This window comes from Saccopteryx leptura, chromosome 3 (genome assembly GCF_036850995.1).
Source record: "Saccopteryx leptura isolate mSacLep1 chromosome 3, mSacLep1_pri_phased_curated, whole genome shotgun sequence".
NCBI lineage: Eukaryota > Metazoa > Chordata > Mammalia > Chiroptera > Emballonuridae > Saccopteryx > Saccopteryx leptura.
The window spans coordinates 204,875,895-204,895,601 of NC_089505.1; the positions used below are offsets into that span (position 1 = coordinate 204,875,895).

Sequence of the window (19,707 nt, forward strand, 5' to 3'; positions counted from 1 at the left end):
GGGGAGCTTGAGGGCTGACTCAGTGTCTCTGGGCGTGGGTCTATACACGGACACTTACTGAGCTTTGACATAGAGTCGGGGCCATTGCTGGCCCTGCCAGAGTTAGAAAATATTTTATAAAGGTGGTCCTAAAATGCTCCATAGTTTCAATTCAGAAGAATTCCTGACGTATTTTTAAGTCCCCTCTGCCATATATAGCAACTGAGCCATTAGATAATGACAAGAGCAGAAGGCAGAACAGTGCAGATTCTGTTTACCCAAGCAGGCCTGTGCTTCTGCCTTTACTCCCTGCTCACAAGTTGGGGAGGCCTCATTGCTTTCAGCCAGTGCCTACCACTGTCCAGTCCTGCCCACTCCCAAAACACAAACCCTCTTCACAGGACAACCCATCTCTTCTTCTCCCTCAGATACTTCCAGCTGGACCCAAAGAAGCCAGCTATTGAGTAGGGTCATTTCTGTACTCCTCATATTGGCCTCGTCACTGTTCTTCTAGCCTGAGACTAAAATCAGGATGACACTCCACTCTTGACTCCTTACGGTGAAGTCAGAGCCATCCTCTCTGACAGATATCAGAGGAGAGAACTGCACCCCCAACCTAATACACCTGAAAATGGCACAGGAAATGGGCTGAAACACATTGGACTATGGCAAAATGCAAAGACATCTGCCTAGCAGAGTGAAAGATGCTTTCTGGGTTACAACACGGTGACTGGCAAAGGAAAGGGTAGAAGGAGGCTTTGATCTTCACAATGTCATGTGCAGGAATGATGAGATGGCGGTGTGGCTTTGGAGGAATAATATGACCCAATGTGATGTGGAACCCTGGTCAATTAGCAAACCAGGGACATGACCCCAAGGGAGGCAAGCTGCTCAGAGAATAAGGCCCTGCAGCTCTGGGGCAAGTGTGGCAAAGAAGAGGAGTCCTTAGGTCCAGGAACCCAGGGCAAGGCATTACCCTCTTCATCACACACACTGGCAACTCACCTACAGATGTGCTGGGGGTGGGGAATGATGGGGGGGGGTAATCAGTTTGGTAGGGCTTGTTGGGAGGAGAGAGGAGAAAGGAGAGAGGAAGGTTTATCCCAAGTCCCACAGAGTACTGGTACAGCTGTCATTCAAGGTCAGGTTCTGTAGAAATAAATACTGGTGAGGAAGGAAATGGATGTCTGGCCGGACATCCATGAGGGACCCTCAAAGGTGGACCCTTCACTAGCCAAGTGCTCATCCTGATGGAGGGTGGGGGTGTAGTGTGAGGGGTGGGTTACCACAAGGCCAGTAAGGCCCACTGGAAAGAAGGAAGTATTCAGGAGGGAGAGAAAGAAGGGAGAAACAAAGCATGGTGGAGAAGATAGGAAAAGAAGTATGGAGGAACATTTTTGAGGGCCTTTGAACATGCTGCACCCATCTGCCTCCTAGCCTCAGCCTGGTATCCTTAGGGACAGCTGAGCCTGCCCTCTTTTCTTGGCTGCTCAAGCCCTCCTCATTCCTCAAAATCTTCCTGGGCCAATAGCATCTTCCCAGAGAATTTCAATTTCCCAGGGATCAGCCCTGTTGCTGAACCCTTACCACTAATGTCACAACTTACTTGCAATCTCATTCATGTCCCTACTGATCTCCAAACCACACCCTACCTGCAGCCATCTGGTGCACAATCCTAGGCTGGGTGCTGGAGTTTCCCTTTGTGGGGGGACATCCGCCAGCCTCTGCCGAAGTTCTGATATGCCCTTTTCAGGCCAAGGCTCTGTAGTAGGATTTGGGGCACCAAGGTTAAGGACCTGAACTATGTCCAACACACCAGGTCAGGCCTTGCTGAGATCATGGCACCTTGCTTGTTCCAGGATGACATGGCTGCATCTGCCCTTCCTGTGACAGGGTCCTGGGACATTGGCCTGGTACTGGTGGGGGTGCTCCTGAATCCTCACACACAGAGCCCCACACACCTGTACCACCTGACCATAGTTCTAGATGGTTTCCAAGGAAAAATGAGAATGTGTACTGGCAAAGGCCTTTGGAGGAGCAGAAACTCACCGGTAAGTGCCCAAGGAGAGGTGTGATACTGTCAGAAACATAGAGAATGCTGCCGTCCGTCGTCATTGCGATGAGGAAGCCATCTAATGCCTGCAGAAAATGCAACAGTGAAGGTCCCTTAGTCACGCTTTTATGGGGGAGGTTGTCACTGAAGTAAAAGACCAACCCCATTTTACGACACTGACATGCCTTGCAAGCCTTAGAATATGTCTATGAATAACCTCACAGAACTCTGCTTGGCACACCGAATGGGTTCTTAAAGTGCCTAAAACGCAAAAGCACTAAAAGGGCTCAGTGAAAAATCTGACTTACCAGTATCATGAATCAAAATTTAGCCATGGGTTTTAATGATAAGTACACTATTGGGCTGAATCAGAAATATCATTATTACCATTAAAAGATGTCAGTAATATTTTGAAAGACATCATACCTAACAGAAGCATTTAAAAAGAGAAAGTTCATCTGTAGGTCAAGTTCCACCAAAGGAATTGTTTATAAAGAATGTCTACATTAATCCACAGATGTATACAGTAAGTGCTGGAGGGGGGAACGCTGTAAAGCATTTTGGAAAGTCTGAAAATTCATTCATTTATCAATAAAAAGTTTTTACTGCCCTGACTGGTTATTTCAGTGAATAAAGTGTGGTCTAGGCACTCGAGGCCATGGGTTCAATTCCTGGTCAGGGCATGTAGGAAAAGCAATCAATGAGTATACAGCTAAATAGAATGATTAAGTGAAACAATGAGTTGATGCTTCTCTCTTTCTCTCTCTCTCTCCTTCTTCCCCTCCCTTCTTCTTCTCTCTCTCTCTCAAATCAATAAAAAAAAATTTTTTTAATGTTTTTACTGAGCACCTACTGTGCCAGGCACACTGCTTTAGTTGCTTGTGGTTTAGGCAGCAGTGTTTTCTCACAGACATGTTTGCTGTTTTGTTTTTAGGTTTCTTATTGGATGCTTATGATGTTGTCCTAAGACACATCTGAAATAATTTTTTTTTTTTAGTGAGAGAGACAGGAAGGAAGAAAGATGAGAAGCATCAACTCATAGTTGCATCTATTTAGTTGTTCATTGATTGCTTCTCATATGTGCCTTGACTAGGGGGCTCCAGCCAAGTCAGTGATACCCTGCTTAAGCCAGAGGCCTTGGGCTCAAGCCAGTGATCACGGGATCATGTCTATGATCCCACCTCCAAGCCAGCAGCCCTGCGCTCAAACCATCAACTCTGCGCTCAAGGCAGTGACCTCAGGGTTTTAAACCTGGGCCTTTAGCATCCCAGGTCCCAGGGTCGATGCTTTATCTACTGCACCACCACCAGTCAGGTAATTGGAAACCTGATTCTAAAATTCAGACCTCATAATGCAGAGCATGAGGCTGTACTGGCAAACTGGCTCTAGGGTGCACCATCGAGATTGAAGAGAGGAAAAACAAAGCCCACCTCACCAGGAAACACACATTGGAGGCAGTCACATGCTTGGGTGGACTGCCACTGTAGGACTACCGCTGTTGCTTTCCTCACTATACCTCTGAAATACCATCTTCCCTAAATGGAAGTTTTCTGCTTTGGGGGGGAAAAAACCAAACTGAAAAATGTGCTTAGAAAGTTCTAGAATAAGTGCATGGTATGCTGGCATGGGGCCAGGAAAGTGGAACAGATCTGCAGGTCAAGTGTTGTGGAGGCACACTCATGGCAAGACTCAGACAAAGAAGATAGAAAGAGGCCCAGAAAAATCACCAGGAAAAAAATATCATGGCATACCTCCACCACAAAAACAAAGAAATGGAGCAGCCCATGCAGAATGTAGAGGAAGACTGCCCTTTGGGAGGGGACAAGGGTCAGCAGCCCATGGGGGAAAAAGATAGGGACAGGCTTGCTGACTGGCCCCTACCTTCTGACAGGTCATACTCAATAGGCAGGTCAATGAAGGGATTGGTGGAGATAGAGATTATATGGGAATGTTAATGGAAGAGATGAGAAAAATCAGTACAAACTTAGGGAGCTGCAGTTGAGGAGTGTCTGCATACCCTATGGGGGAGCTCTCTAATCACCATGACCATCATGATGAATTTTTCCTTATACTTTGACTCCTGCCATTTTCCATGAGATTAATGCTGTGATTCTCACTGTTGTTCTCTTTTTCCTTGCATTTCCGGATATGCCTTTATTAATTTGCTGTGAACAGTCTTCAATTTCCATGTGTCAAATGGGTTCTGTGCTATCAGATTCTAACTAGAGATTGCCTTAGCACAGAGTCTTAAGTTTCTGTCAATAGCTGTTTCACTCATTTGCACAGAAAAATGTAAGTGAATAAAGCAATTAAAACGCAGCCTAAAAAAAAAAAGAAAGTTCTAAAATATTTTGTATACACTCGGCTAGAACCTCCCAAGATCTGCATGGCTAAACGGGCACTAATTCCATTCAAGTCAATCTATATGAACAGCAGCAGGAACCGGAAGTAGCCCACTACCTCTGTATGGAGGGCATGGTTGCAATATGCCAAAATAGGAGGGAGTACCTTTCACCAGGAAAATTAACACTAGGTTCATTTATTATTTTACAATGATATGTTGCAGGGTTCAAGACTGAAAAAATATTAAAGCGCATTTCTATTTTGATTATTATTAATTTTAATGGGGTGACATTAATAAATCAGGGTACATATGTTCAGAGAAAACATCTCCAGATTATTTTGACATTTGATTATGTTGCATACCCATCACCCAAAGTCAAATTGTCTTCCGTCACCTTCTATTTGGTTTTCTTTGTGCCCCTCCCCTCCCCTTACCCCCTCCCTCTCCTCCCTCCCCCCCTAAAGTGCATTTCTTAAGTGGACAGCATCTTTGTGGATTATATCAGAGATTTTCAAGTGGGGATGATTTTGGTCCCCTGTGGACATCTGGCAATGTCTAGAGCAGGGGTCGGGAAACTTTTTGGCTGAGAGAGTCATGAACACCACATATTTTAAAATGTAATTTTGTGAGAGTCATAAAATAACCCATGTATGTTAGGCATTATCCAATAAAAATTTGGTGTTGTCCTGGAGGACTGCTGTGATTGGCTCCAGCCACCTGCAACCATGAACATGAGCGGTAGGAAATGAATAGATTGTAATACATGAGAATGTTTTATATTTTTAACGTTATTATTTTTTTTATTAAAGATTTGTCTGCGAGCCAGATGCAGCCATCAAAAGAGCCACATCTGGCTCGCAAGGCATAGGTTCTCAACCCCTGGTCTAGAGACATTTTTGATTGTCACTACTGGGGGTACTGCTGATATCTACTGGGTGGAGGGCAAGGATGCTTGAACATGTCCTGAAGTACACAGGACAACCCCCAACAAAGAATTATCAGGTCCAAAATGTCAATAGTGTTGAGATTGAGAAATCTTGGTTTAAATTTATGGGTCATGGTGAACAGAGAGGTACATCCTAATAACTTTTACTCCTTTTTCCCTCAATTATTTTTCTAAATGGTTTTAAAATTATATTTTCAGAGCTCCAGGAGGTAATTTTTTTTAAGAGGTAGGAGCAGGCCCTGGCCAGTTGGCTCAGTGGTAGAGCGTCAGCCTAGCGTGCAGGAGTCCTGGGTTCGATTCCCGGCCAGGGCACAAAGGAGAAGCGCCCATTTGTTTCTCCACCCCTCCCCCTCTCCTTCCTGTCTCTCTCTTCCCCTCCCGCAGCCAAGGCTCCATTGGAGCAAAGCTGGCCCAGGTGCTGAGGATGGCTCCATGGCCTCTGCCTCAGGTGTTAGTATGGCTCTGGTTGCAGCAGAGCAACACCCCCTGGTGGGCATGCTGGGTGGATCCCGGTTGGGCATATGCGGGAGTCTGTCTGACTGCCTCCCGTTTCCAACTTCAAAAAAATACAAAAAAAAAAAAAAAAGAGATAGGAGCACTGTTGATATGTCAGCTGGACTATTTTAGAAAAAAAGGAGATTAGAATACTAGGAAAAGTTGAAGCAATACAAATTATCCCCCTGAACAGTGAGCCCATGCCCCTAAGTCTATAAAGCAAGTGGGTGTGGAAAAGCTGAGGGGTTTCTAAATGGAAGGTAACTCCCATCAGCTCACTGGCATTTCCATCACATTCACCAGAATTGAACTGAGTCACTGCTTTGGGAATATTTGCTATTGTTTTAGAAATCTATTGGCAGCATTGGGGAGTGACTCAAAAGAGCATGATTGCAAAGTGATGTGCTCGTCTCCATGGAAAGGTGATGTGGACAGAAGATTTGGGGACACCAAAGCCACCACAATGGCCCAAATTTTATACCTGCCTCATACACAGCAAAATGAAACCACCTCTTTCTGTCAATTCTTGATTCTGATGGGACATCTCTTGTGTACCCTGATAGCCTCTGGGCAAGAATAAAGATTGCTGTGGCTTTTCTGAATAAAACTCCCTAGTTATCCATCAACAAGGGCTTTCCCTCCTTTTGTGTCTACTTGTTCAAATGCTTGTTGCTACAGTCTTCACCAGCTTACACTTGACCAGCCTGTCTATAACCAAGCCATTCTTGTTCTTTCATACCCCATAACTGCAGGAGTCCCCCAAGAATCTGATTTGGGACCTTTTAGAGAGAAGAAGGAAGAAAGGATTCCTACCAAGGAAGGGTACCAGCAGCTCAGTTCACTGGGGCCTGATGCGTTCTTTTTTTAAAGATTTATTTATTCACTTTAGAGTGGAGGGGACAGAGAGAGAGAGAGAAAGAAATGGGGAGGAGCAGGAAGCATCTACTCCCATATGTGCCATGACCAGACAAACCCAGATGTTTGAATCAGTGACCTCAGCATTTCAGGTCGACACGTTATCCACTGTACCACCACAGGCAGGATAATGCGTTCTGTCTTCATTTTAAAAGGGGACACCTTGGCTACCAGTCATGTTGTAAACATGTCTCTGAAAAAATCAGAGGGAGGTGCAATGAGAAGGGGACATACACTATGAGGAAGCTATCCAGTGGGGAGTTATGACATCATCCTGAGGGGGTCCCTGCTGAGTTTCAAAACACCAGGGGTTCTAGTGACTCATCATCAAGTCTGTGTCTACTGAGGAGCAACAGACTGGAGGAGAAGCCTAAACCAGCCCGAGATAAATCAAAAGTAATTAGTTGGTGAGTTTCTCAGGCTCCCCAGAGCAGCAATTTACCCAGAATTCACGTGTATTTCATTCATATAGCAAGATTTCCTTTAGATTTGCTTCAAGGAGTCTATACTGGGAATAGAGGAAACTGCATAAAGAATACCATACAAATCTAAAATCTTCTTTTTCTAGAAACTTTAGTCTCCTGAAATTTAAGTCCTGCCTTTCAGCCCAAATAATTATTTATTTTAAACTCTATAAAAGTCTTGTTTCCGCAAACATTTTTGATACCTTGAAACACTGGGGGGAAAAAAGATTGAATGACAGGCTCTTAAAAAGAGGTTTGTGCTATAGGGTTATGCATTTTACCTACTTTTCCCTTAGAATTAAAATATAAAATGATTTATGTAAAGGAGCATAGTGATGCATTAATTCAACATGATATTTATAAGCTGCTCTAAATTTGAGACACTTAAAATGCACTACTTGTGTAGAATGTTCAGTATTTTCTTTAAATATAGTTTTATATGTAGATTTAAGTATCTTTCATTTTATGCAAATGTTTATTAATATATTTATATTTTGTAATATTTAGACATTTTCATTCTGGGATTTTCTTAATCCAGGATTTTCTGTTTCCTGCATAGTTTGTCTCTGTAAATTAGCATTTATATCAGTCTTAAATAGGCACTTAAGATGAAATATAGAAAGATTTTCCCCAAGAAGTTACTCTCCAAAAAGCTTGCTAGGAATTGCTGACACATAGCTAGTGTTTTCATTTTCCTGAACATACTTGCCCCACTTTTCTCCTTTTCACTTAAGGGCCACGCATGCCATGTTGGGGTTCTCTCTCCTTCCACTATCATGTTCATACACTCCTAGTCTTATTCTCTGTTTAGATGTCAGATTACCTTGCCAGATGTTTTTGTAGAGACTCATTATTATATCTGTATGAGGGGTTTCACCCATAAATAACCATATGATGTTAGGGAAGTCCACTGGCTCAGATCAGCCAGATTTCCACAATATAGCCCTATAACAGGGGGAGTCAACCTTTTTACACCTACCGCCCACTTCTGTATCTCAGTAGTAGTAAAATTTTCTAACCGCCCACCAGTTCCACAGTAATGGTGATTTATAAAATAGGGAAGTAACTTTATAAAATTTATAAAGCAGAGTTACAGCAAGTTAAAGCATATATTAATAATTACTTACCAAGTACTTTATGTCAGATTTTCGCTAAGTTTGGCAGAATAAATCTTTATAAAACAACTTACTATAGTTAAATCTATCTTTTTATTTATACTTTGGTTGCTCCGCTACCGCCCACTATGAAAGCTGGAGCACCCACTAGTGGGAAGTAGGGACTAGGTTGACCAGCACTGCCCTACAAGATGGCTATGGGCACTTCACTTTCTAGAGGAAGAAACATGTCTTTCTCAGCACAGAAAGGGTGTGGGCTGAGTGGGGAAGCACGGGGTCACTAATGGTTGATACTCACATGTTGATGTAATATGAACTCAAGTTAAAAGTATAACTTTAAAAGAAGACATGTTTTCAAAATGTGTTCTACTAAGGAAAAAATGTAATCACTGCATTCTCAAGAGGAGACACTCTGAGCTAGAAGACAGTGCAGAAATGGGATCTTTTCTCCCTCCTTCCCCTTGCTCTAATTTACCTTCAGCTTCAGCCCCTTGCGGCTTGCCCCCAGTGTACTGTGGTTGGGAGACCATGAGAGGGACCATCCTGTAGTCACTATGACAACTGTACACACATTCAGTTTGGGGGGGGGGTCTTGCTTATAGTGACCAACTCAGGAGTCAAACATAAGTAGTAACCCGAGAGCTTCAGGACCTCTTTCCAGGGTCAAGAACAGTTGCTTATTTGGGCACAGGGTCTTATCTGAAACAAGCAGCTACACTTTCATTTGCAAATTTCAAATTTCAGTCAAGCTAGTTAGAAAGTGCATTTCACCTCCAACATCAGCTGCGTGAATTCTTCAGTTCTGAGGAAGGAAGGTTTCCAGTCCTGCTGAATATCACAGATTTTCGTCTGTGCTGAGACTTCTAAAAAAACAAAACAAAACAACAAAAAACCAAACAAACCACAGGTAAGCTTTTATATTTAAAGGTACCTAGGCATTGGAATTAACAAATGAAGCACACGTTATATCTATGTAATTCTGTATATACCTCTGTAGTTTAATTTAAAAAGCCAATACGTATAAGGAAATACGTTACCCTGATTTCCAAGCACTGGTTCCTTTGGATGTAATGGGCTTAAAAACACCTCTTAATGTTTTCACACCCTTTAATGAGCCTTCTGGAAGGAGAGCATCCCATCCTCTTCATGGGTGTAGTGTCTGCTGCTAGCAGGTGGCATAGTGCCCTTGAATTTCTTCATGACAAAGCCCATCATCAGCAGGGATTTTAGAATTAGCAGTTGGGAGTTATCAAGGCAACAGGAACAAAGACTGGGATGGTGGGATGTTCTTAAACTGCTTTTTAAAAAAGAAATTTGGTCAAGGCTAAGCAAAGCACTTTAGACATATGGGATTTTCAAAATTCCAGAAACATTTTAGGCTTATGGTATATAACCTACTGTGTCTATGCTAAATGTAACATTTTTTTTTTAGCATTTTCTGGTACTGGAGTATCATGTACTATCAAGTACATGTTACTTAATTTCTTTTAAAGCCAGGATTTACTCTTCTCAAAGTATTTCTGGGTTAATCTATACTTTGCTTCCGTAATGACCTTGTGCTGACCATATTATTCATGTTAGTCAATTCAGTGGTGATTGGTTTACACAGGGCTCCTTAAATTTTCTACTTCTTCAGCATTTTTGAAAGTGTTTTGTTTATTACTAAAATATCTTTGATAAGATTATTACAGATAGATCAAATGCTCTATCAGATATATTCTCTTTCAGTTTATCCTCCCATCTTTAACCAATGTTTTGCTCCACTTTATGTAGTAAGAGGTTTCTTTAGAGATTATTTTCTTGGTGCTAAGAAAACCAAGCACCTCTGATTTATCTCCTATATTAAATGAAAAACTAATTCATTAACAACTTCCTGAAAAATTCAAATTGTTCAGGCAGATAATATATAAACTGTAAATTTGGGGAGACACTAATAGGCTTTTTCCCCTGAGCCTGTGTTGTTAGTATTGCTTAGATGGAGCATGGAGAATGCATTACCGCATAAGTGAATGAATTTGAATGAATTCAGGAGTTACTTGTGAATGAAGATGAGGTGAAGGACTCAGTTCCTTATGCACCTCTAAACTTTCCTGTGTTCCCTGCAATGCTCAGCTCTATAGGGATGTTTTCTTCCTTTGGGATTTTAAAAAGAACAAGTTGCTGCCACCAATGGGGCCAGAGGTTAAATGCTGCCTAGAAGGCAGAGGCTGGGCCAAGTGTTCATTCTGAAGTGCCGGCTGAGGAAAGGAAGAGTGGGTGATGTTCCAGGTCCTCAAGCAAATGAATGTCATGGTTTGACCACTTAGAAGAAAAATGGTTCGAGAGGATATGCTGATAAATTAGCCCCCAGAATGCCCTCCCCCCTTTTCAACACTTCAGCTTATCTGTAAAATTCTTTTGACCATTAGGATCAAACTGTAGATTAACTGTCTAGGAGACGAGTCCTTCTGGCAGTCCAAATTTAACTTAGGCGGAGGTCCATTCAACTTAATGGCAAAGGAAAATGAAAGAACCAGTGTTCTACATAAATAACTTTTAGATCATTCAGTGTGCCTGGATACTTTCTAAACAACAGTGTAATAATAATAAAAGATATTTCATTCACTTTGTATTTCAACAATTTGATTACAGTCCTTAGAAGTTAAGAAAATATATATATAGCATAATATACAGGCAGTCCCTGGGTTGCTAATAAGAGGTTCTATAGGTTTTTTTGTTTTTTTGTTTTTGAGAGAAAGAGAGAGAGAGAGAGAGAGAGAAAGGAGGGGGGGTGATAGACAGGGATAGACAGACAGGAAGGGAGAGAGATGAGAAACATCAGCTCATAGTTGTGGCTCTTTTGTTGTTCACTGATTGCTTTCTCATACGTACCTTGACCAGGGGGCCCCAACAGAGCCAGTGACCCCTTGCTCAAGCCAGAGAAGAGACCTTGGGCTTCAAGCCAGTGAACCTGGGCTCATGTCTATGATCCCTTGCTCAAGCTGGCAACCCCACACTCAAGCTGGATGAGCCCGTGCTCAAGCTGGTGAACTCGGGGTTTCAAACCTGGGCCCTCAGCATCCCAGGCCAGGCAGGTTTGTTCTTAACTTGAATTTATATGTAAATTGGAACAAGTATATTTACCCATTAAATGCAACTTAGACTGATGTTTGTCTTAACATGGTATTTATTTTTACCTTTCTGTGCATATAAATACTTAAACATTTTCAAACCTACAGAACCTATCTCATTTGTAACCTGGGGACTGTCTGCATCTCAAAGTAAGAATAATGTCTCAAAGCAAGTTAAACAAATATTAAATAGGAAATAGAATTCAATGTTACCATCACGACTCCACTGGCATTTGATGTGACCAATATCATAAGGTACAAGTGACAGGGCAGACTACCTAATGTGGTCACAGTGAGTTCAAACAAAGGAATCAAAACCACCTGGGACCAATTTTGCAGAAAAACAATGCAATTAACAGCTGAACTCAAAAATTGTTTATAGCATTAAGTTGTAGCTGTGCCCTAGGGTGCTTACCTCCTGACTGCTCCTGGTGTTAGCGTACATAGCTAGATATTAATTAGGGAAGGCAGCAAACGAACTCAGACATTAAAAAGCCTGCTTGCTTCACTAGGAAGTTACAATTTCACACACTCCATCAGGGACCTAATCTGTTGAAGAGGGCAGGATCATTACAGGTCACCACTGGGGAAGGAATGGAGGAATAAACAGCAGAAGAAATTCCTCTTCTGGGTACATGCTCAGTAGAAGTCAAGAAGGCACAGGGGAGGTGCTTCCATTTTGAGGCAAGCACAGTAGGAGCCAAGATAGCAGCCATACAGGCCTTTCAGTCTAGCCTAGTTGAAAGATTGGCTTGGATAAGAGACACAGAACTCGAAAAGATCTATGAAATGAATTGATTAAGGGATATATCCAATAAAACAAGCCCGTGGAAGGTTGGGAAGTTGATTGGTTAGTTTAAAGAGGTGCCTAGCCTGAGAATATAATCAACCTAACAGAGAAGTTTGCTCTCTTCTCTCTCTCTGTCTTTATGTTGCATGGTAACAGGTGCTTGCCCATTGGTTTGTGTGTTCTCAAATTGCCATGTGGTCCTAAGAGCTGTGTGGGCTGCAGCTGCTTGAGGATCTCAGCTTGGGGACTCCCAGGTGCAGGCTCCAAAGCATGGCCTGGGCACAGTGCCAACCAGAGTGCAGCTGGGAACACAGACTGTGCTAGCTGGACAAAGACGAAGGCTGGACTGGACTAAGCTTTGGTATAAACTGAATCATGGCACAGGATATCTGGCCAGTGGTCTTGGTATTGGACCTGATGAACATTAAGCTGGACTTTTTCCATGGCAGAATGGATGGAGATGAGACATTGGGAACCTGGGGTCAGCCTTCTATTTCAACTCCAGTAAACCTTACCAAGCCACAGCCTTCCATACATGAGTCCTTTGGAATGCCTTCCCTGGAACTTTGTGGAAGAATCACGTTTCCACCAGGAACACTGGTATGGGCTAACAAGGAGCAGTTTATCTTTGGGCTGAATGTGGTCAAAGAAGTGTAGAAAATGGGACAAAAACTCTCTGTTGGGTAGGTAAATATTACCCTGCCCAACAGTGACATTTCTCCTTGTTCTCCAGCCTTCTCTACGCCACCCCATACTTTAAGGGAAACATATTGAAATGGCATATGTGAGCAAAGGGATTTGATGTTGAGAGAAAAGGACATTAAATCAGCTTGAGACTCACACAGGAAGAGGAAAGTGTGCAGGCCAGCCTGGCCTAATAAAAATAACATTTAGGTGAATGTGGGTAAGGATGTCCAACACTCCTGTTTACATAATTTAAGGGTTTCTCTCCTATATAATGGTGACATAAAATTTTTCTACAGAGAAACATGGTTGGATTCTTCTTTTGATTTGAATTACTTCAAAGGGAATGAGCATGCATTCCAGGATCAAGATTTATCTCCTGAGCTGAGAAACCAGTGAAGCTTAAAAAATTGAGAAAAGAGCTCAATAATTATAACAACTATTTCGATTGAATCATCTTCCCTTACTTAACATGTGGCCTCCCTTTAGCATGAAGGCAGAAAGTATATCTATATCTTAACTTGGGCTGTATACTGGCATCACCCCAAATCTTTTAAAAATGCAGATGCTGGGGCCTTACCCAGGGTGCACTGGTAAAAGGCTTTCTGCACCTACAACAGAAAGCCTTGATTTGTAGTGTTGGACTATTTTTGTGGTGTAAACACTCCTAGAGTGGCTGATTTCATGCAGTTGACTGGCTTGCAGAACTCCTGGAAATGTAATGATCATCTTTTATAAGCGAGTATGAACTGGCTCCAGCTCACCACTGTGGTTTCACCCCTAAAAATTCTGATTAATTCTTTGTGAGGTGTGACTCAGTTATATGTATGTTTTTAAAAATATTTTATTAACTTTAATTTCTTGTGTTAATACAGATTCAAGTGTCCCACTCAATATAACACACTCACCCCCACCCCTGTGTGCCCAATATTAACCCCTTTGCCTCCTCCCCTCAACTCCCTCCCCCCTTTTCTCTGGGATTTGCTGTCCTCTTATCTGTATTTATGTGTATGTATATATAATTTCACTAATCCCTTTACCTTCTCTGATCCCATCCCCTCATCCTCCTTCCCTCTGACATCTGTCCCTCTGCTCCCTGTGACCCCACCTCTGCCTCTATTCCATTCCTCAGTTCAGTTTGTTCATTAGATTCCACATATATGTGAGATCATGCGATATTTTTCTTTCTCTGCCTGGCTTATTTCACTTAACATAATAATCTTCAGGTCCACCCATTCCATCACAAAAGGTAAGATTTTTCTTCTTTGTCACGGCCACATACTATTCCATTGTGTATATATACCACTGCTTTTTACTCCACTCGTTCACTGACGGACACTTGGGCTGTTTCCAGATCTTCGCTATTGTGAACAATGCTGCAATAAACACGGGAATGTATATCTTCTTTTGAATCAGTGATTTAGTGTCTTAGGATGTATTCCTAAAAGTGGAATGGCTGGGTGAAAAGGCAGTTCCATTTTTAATTTTTTGAGGAATCTCCATACTGTTTTTCACAGAGGCTGCACCAGTCTGCATTCCCATCAGCAGTGCAGGAGGGTTCCCTTTTCTCCACACCTTCTCCAGCACTTATTATGTGTTGTTTTGTTAATGAGTGCCATTCTGACAGGTGTGAGGTGGTATCTCATTGTGGTTTTAACTTGCATTTCTCTGATGATTGGTGACATTGAACATTTTTTCATACGCTTGTTGGCCATCTGTATATCCTCGTTGGAGAAGTGCTTACTCAGTTCTTTTGCCCATTTTTAATTGGATTATTTACCTTCCTGGTGTTGAGTTTTAGGAGTTCTTTATAAATTTTGATTATTAACCTCTTATCAGAAGTATTGGTGAATACGTTCTCCCGTGTGTGGGTTCTCTTTTTATTTTGTTCATGGTGTGCAAAAGCATTTTAGTTTGATATAGTCCCATTTTTTTTATTTTGTCCATTATTTCACTTGCCCATGGAGATAAATTGGCAAAAATATTGCTATGAGAGATATCGGACAGTTTACTGCCTATGTTTTCTTCCAAGATGTTTATGGTTTCACGACTGACATTTAAGTCTTTTATCCATTTTGAGTTTATTTTTGTGAATGGTGTAAGTTGGTGGTCTAGTTTCATTTTTTTGCATGTACCTGTCCAATTTTCCCAACACCATTTATTAAAGAGACTGTCTTTACTCCACTGTATGCTCTTACCTCCTTTGTCAAATATCAATTGACCATAAAGGCGTGGGTTTTGTTTCTGGGTTCTCTGTTCTATTCCATTGATGTATGACTGTTCTTATGTCAGTATCAAGCTGTTTTGATTACTGTGGCCTTGTAGTATAACTTAATATCAGGAAGTGTGATACCTCCCACTTTATTCTTCTTTTTCAAGATTGCTTAGGCTATTCGTGTTCTTTTTTGGTTCCATATAAATTTTTTGGAATATTTCTTCTATATCTTTGAAATATGCCATTGGTATTTTAAAAGAAATTGCAATGAATTTATATTGCTTTGGGTAGTATAGAGATTTTAATGAAGTTTGTTATTTCTATCCATGAACATGGTATATGCTTCCGCTTATTTGTATCTTCCTTTATTTCTTTTTTCAATGTCTTATAATTTTCCAAGTACAAATCCTTTACCTCCTTGGTTGAATTTACTCCTAGGTACTTTACTTTTTTTGTTGCAATAGTGAAAGGGATTGTTTCCTCAATTTTTCTTTCAGACTGTTTATTGTTGGTGCATAAAAATGTCACGGATTTCTTTTTTTTTTTTTTTCAAAGTTAGAAGCAGGGAGTTAGAGAGATAGACTCCCGCATGTGCCCAACCTGGATCCACCAACATGCTCAACCTGGGTCCACTGGCATGCCCACCAAGGGGAGATGATCTGCCTATATGAGGCATTGCTATGTTGTGGCCAAAGCCATTCTAGCACCTGTGGCGGAGGCCATGGAGCAGTCCTCAGCACGTGGGCCAACTTTGTTTCCAATGGAGCCTTGGCTGTGGGAAGGGAAGAGAGAAACAGAGAGGAAGGTGGAGAAGAAATGGGTGCTTCTCCTGTGTGCTTTGAAAGTCCTGGGGATCAAACCTGGGACTTCCACTTGCCAGGCCAACACTCTACTGCTGAACCAATAGGCCAGGGTGGCTACTGATTTCTGAATATTAATTTTATATCTTGCCACCTTGCTGAATTCATTTATCAGGTCTAGTAGTTTTTTGACTGAGACTTTAGGGTTCTCTATGTACAGTATCATATCATCAGCAAATAATGATAGTTTTACTTCTTCTTTTCCAATTTGGATGCCTTTTATTTCTTCTTCTTGTCTGACTGCTGTGGCTAGGACTTCTAGAACTATGTTGAATAAGAGTGGCAAAAGTGGGCACCCCTGCCCTATTCCTGATCTTAGGGAGATTGCTTTTAATTTTTGCCTGTTGAGTATGATGTTGGCGGTTTGTCATAGATGGCCTTTGTCATGTTGAGGTATGTTCCCTGTATTCCCACTTTGCTGAGAGTTTTGATCATACATGGGTGCTGGATTTTATCAAATGCTTTTCCTGCATTTATTGATAAATCATTAGATTTATATCTTTCCTTTTGTTTATGTGATGAATCACAGTGATTGATTTGCAAATATTGAACCAGCCTTGCCTCCCTGGAATAAATCCCACTTGATCGTGATGTATGACTTTTGAATGTATTGCTGGATCTGGTTTGCTAATATTTTGTTGAGAATTTTAGCATCTATCTTCATCAGGAATATTGGTCTACAGTTTTCTTTCTTTGTAGTGTCTTTATCTGGTTTTGGAATGAGGATAATGCTTGCCTCATAAAAGAAGCTTGGAAGTCTTCCTCCTCTTGAATATTTTGAAATAGCTTGAGAAGAATAGGTGTTAGTTCTTCTTTGAATATTTGGTAAAATTCGCCCGTGAAGCCATCCAATCTAGGACTTTTGTTTGCTGGGAGTTTTTTGATAACTGTTTCAAGTTCATTTTTTGTAATCAGTCTGTTTAGGTTTTCCAATTTTTCCAGATTGAGTTTTGGAAGACTGCATGTTTTTAGAAACTTATCCATTTCACCGAGGTTGTCCAATTTTTGGCATATAGATCTTCATAGTATTTTCTTACAATCCTTTGCATTTCTGTGTTGTCAGTGGTTACTTCTCCACTTTCATTTCTAATTTTATTTATTTGGGTCCTCTCTCATTTTTTCTTGATGAATCTGGTTAAAGTTCCATCTATCTTGTTTACCTTTTCAAAGAACCAGCTCTTGATTTCATTGATCTTTTGTATTTATTTTTAGCCTCTATGTCATTTATTTCTACTCTGATATTTATTATTTCCTTCCTTCTACTTCCTCTGGGCTTTAGATGTTGTTCTTTTTCTACTTCTTTTAGATGTCGGGTTAAGTTGTTTATTTGAGCTCTTTCTTGCTTCTTAAGGTATGCCTGTAATGCTATGAACTTCCCTCTCAGGACTGCTTTCGCTATGTCCCATAAATTTTGAGTTGTTTTATGTCCATTTTCATTTGTTTCAAGGAAATTTTTTATTTCTTCTTTGATCTCATTGTTAACCCATTCATTATTTAATAATATGCTATTTAGTTTACAAGTGTTGGAAGGCTTTTCACTTTTTCTCTTGTTGATTTCTCATTTCATGCTGTTGTGATCAGAGAAGATGCTTGATATGATTTCAATCTTCTTAAATTTATTAAGACTCATTTTGTGTCCTAACATGTGGTCTATCCTAGAGAATGTACCATGAGCACTTAAAAAGAATTTATATACTGCTGCTTTGTGCTGAAGGGTTCTGAAGATATCAATTAAATCAGTTGATCTAGTGTGACATTTAAGGCTGCTGTTTCTTTGTTAATTTTCTGTCTGGAGGATCTATTCATTGATGTTAGTGGGGTATTAAAACTCTCTACTATTATAGTATTGCTGTTGATCTTGCCCTTTATGTCCATCAAAATCTGCTTTATATATTTAGGTGCTCCTATATCAGGCACATAAATATTTACAATGGTTATATCCTCCTGTTGGATTGTTCCCTTTATCCAATATAGTGACCTTCTTTGTTCCTTACTATAGCCTTTGTTTTAAAGTCTATTTTGTCAGGTATAAGTATTGCTACCCGAACTTTTTTTAATTTATATTTGTATGAAAAACATATTTCCATCCCTTCACTTTCAGTCTATGTGTATCTTTTGTTCTGAGGTGGGTCTCTTGTACACAGCGTAGGTATGGGTCCTGTTTTCTTATCCATGCAGCTACCCTATGTCTTTTGTTTGGAGCATTTAATTCATTTACATTTAAGGTTATTATTGATATGTACTTATTTATTGCCATTTATTCTTTAAATCTACAATACTCTTTTTCTTTTTTTCATTTGCTCTTTTTTATAGCAGACCCCTTAACATTTCTTGCAGTACTGGTTTGGTTATAAAGAATTCCTTGAGTTTTTTTGTGTGTGTGTGTCTGGGAGGCTTTTTATTTCTCCTTCAGTTTTAAACAATAGTTTTGCTGGATAAAGTAGTCTTGGTTGTAGGTTCTTGCTTTGCATCACTTTGAATATTTCTTGCCTATCTCTTCTGGCCTCAAGTGTTTTTGATAAGAAATTGGATGTCATCCTTATGGGGGCTCCTCTATAGGTAATTACCTGCTTTTCTCTTGAAGCTTTTAGTATTTTTTTCTGTGTCTGTTAACTTTAGCACTTTAGTTATGATGTGTCTTTGTGTAGGTCTCCTTGGATTACTCTTTAATGCAGGGGTCTCAAACTCATGGCCCGTGGGCCGCATGCGGCCCGCCGAACAATTTTGTACTGATTTTTTTTTGTTTTTAACTGCAATGAGAAAAGTGTTGCATAACAGTTGCCTTTTGTAGACCTAGTGCGGCCCGCCGAACGGCTGTGATCTTGCTCTGTGGCCCACATGCTGAGTTGAGTTTGAGACCCCTGCTTTAATGGAATTCTCTGTGCTTCTTGAACTTGTCTGACTTTCTCCTTCATCAATTTAGGGAAATATTTAGCTATGATTTTTTCAAACAGGTTCTCTACCCCTTGTTCGTTCTCCTCTTTTTCAGGAACCCCTATGATGAAGATGTTGTTTCTCTTCATGTTGTCACAGAGGTCTCTTAGGGTTTCCTCAGTCTTTTTGAGTCTCTTTTCTTTTTGCTACTCTGCTTCTGTGCTTTCATTTATCTTGTCCTCTAAATTGCTGATTCGGTCCTCTGCTTCATCCAGCCTGCTGTTGATTTCTTCCAGCACAGCCTTCATTTTCGATATTGTATTTGCCATTTCTGACTGGTTATTCTTTATGATTTCAATGCCCTTTTTGGTGCTTGCTATCTCTTTATTAGTTGCTTATTATGTCCATCCATTGTTTCTCTAAGATCATTAAGCATCCTAAAAATCATTATTTTAAACTCTGCATTTGGTAGTTTGGTTACTTCCATCTCATTCAGTTCTTTTCTGGGGATTTCTCTTGTTGATTCATTTGGGCCACATATCTCTGTCTGCCCATTTTGTCTGTGAATAATTAGCACTGTCTGACTTTGAAATTTTTGTGGTGTCTTTATGAGGAACATGGGCTTGGTGGTACTGACCTCCAGGCCACTAGTTTTCCTTGCTCTTGGAATACTTCTGGAAGGTACTATTTTCCTCTTGTTTTATATGAGTATTGAATGTAGATAGTTCTTTTGTGGGCACAGTTGTCCCTTCAGGCTTGCTGGCTCTAAGGGTCAACCTTGATCATGTATGCAATGTCTGTCTTTTTGGGCATATTTATTCTCCACAGTGTTTGGTACCTGCTAAACTCCTCCTTTGGGTATG

At 40.8% G+C, this 19,707-nt stretch overlaps 1 protein-coding gene across 4 annotated transcripts in view; it reads right to left on the reverse strand.

Moving 5' to 3' along the window:
• NPAS2 (neuronal PAS domain protein 2) overlaps window positions 1-19,707 on the reverse strand; it is a 288,952-nt gene that overhangs the window by 58,876 nt on the left and 210,369 nt on the right. For all 4 annotated transcript variants that reach the window (XM_066377218.1, XM_066377217.1, XM_066377215.1 and 1 more), the window contains 2 exons: window positions 9,083-9,174; window positions 2,029-2,118 (listed from right to left, as the gene is read on the reverse strand). In XM_066377218.1, coding sequence (XP_066233315.1) covers window positions 2,029-2,118; window positions 9,083-9,174 — 182 coding nt within the window. The remainder of the gene's footprint in view (window positions 1-2,028; window positions 2,119-9,082; window positions 9,175-19,707) is intronic.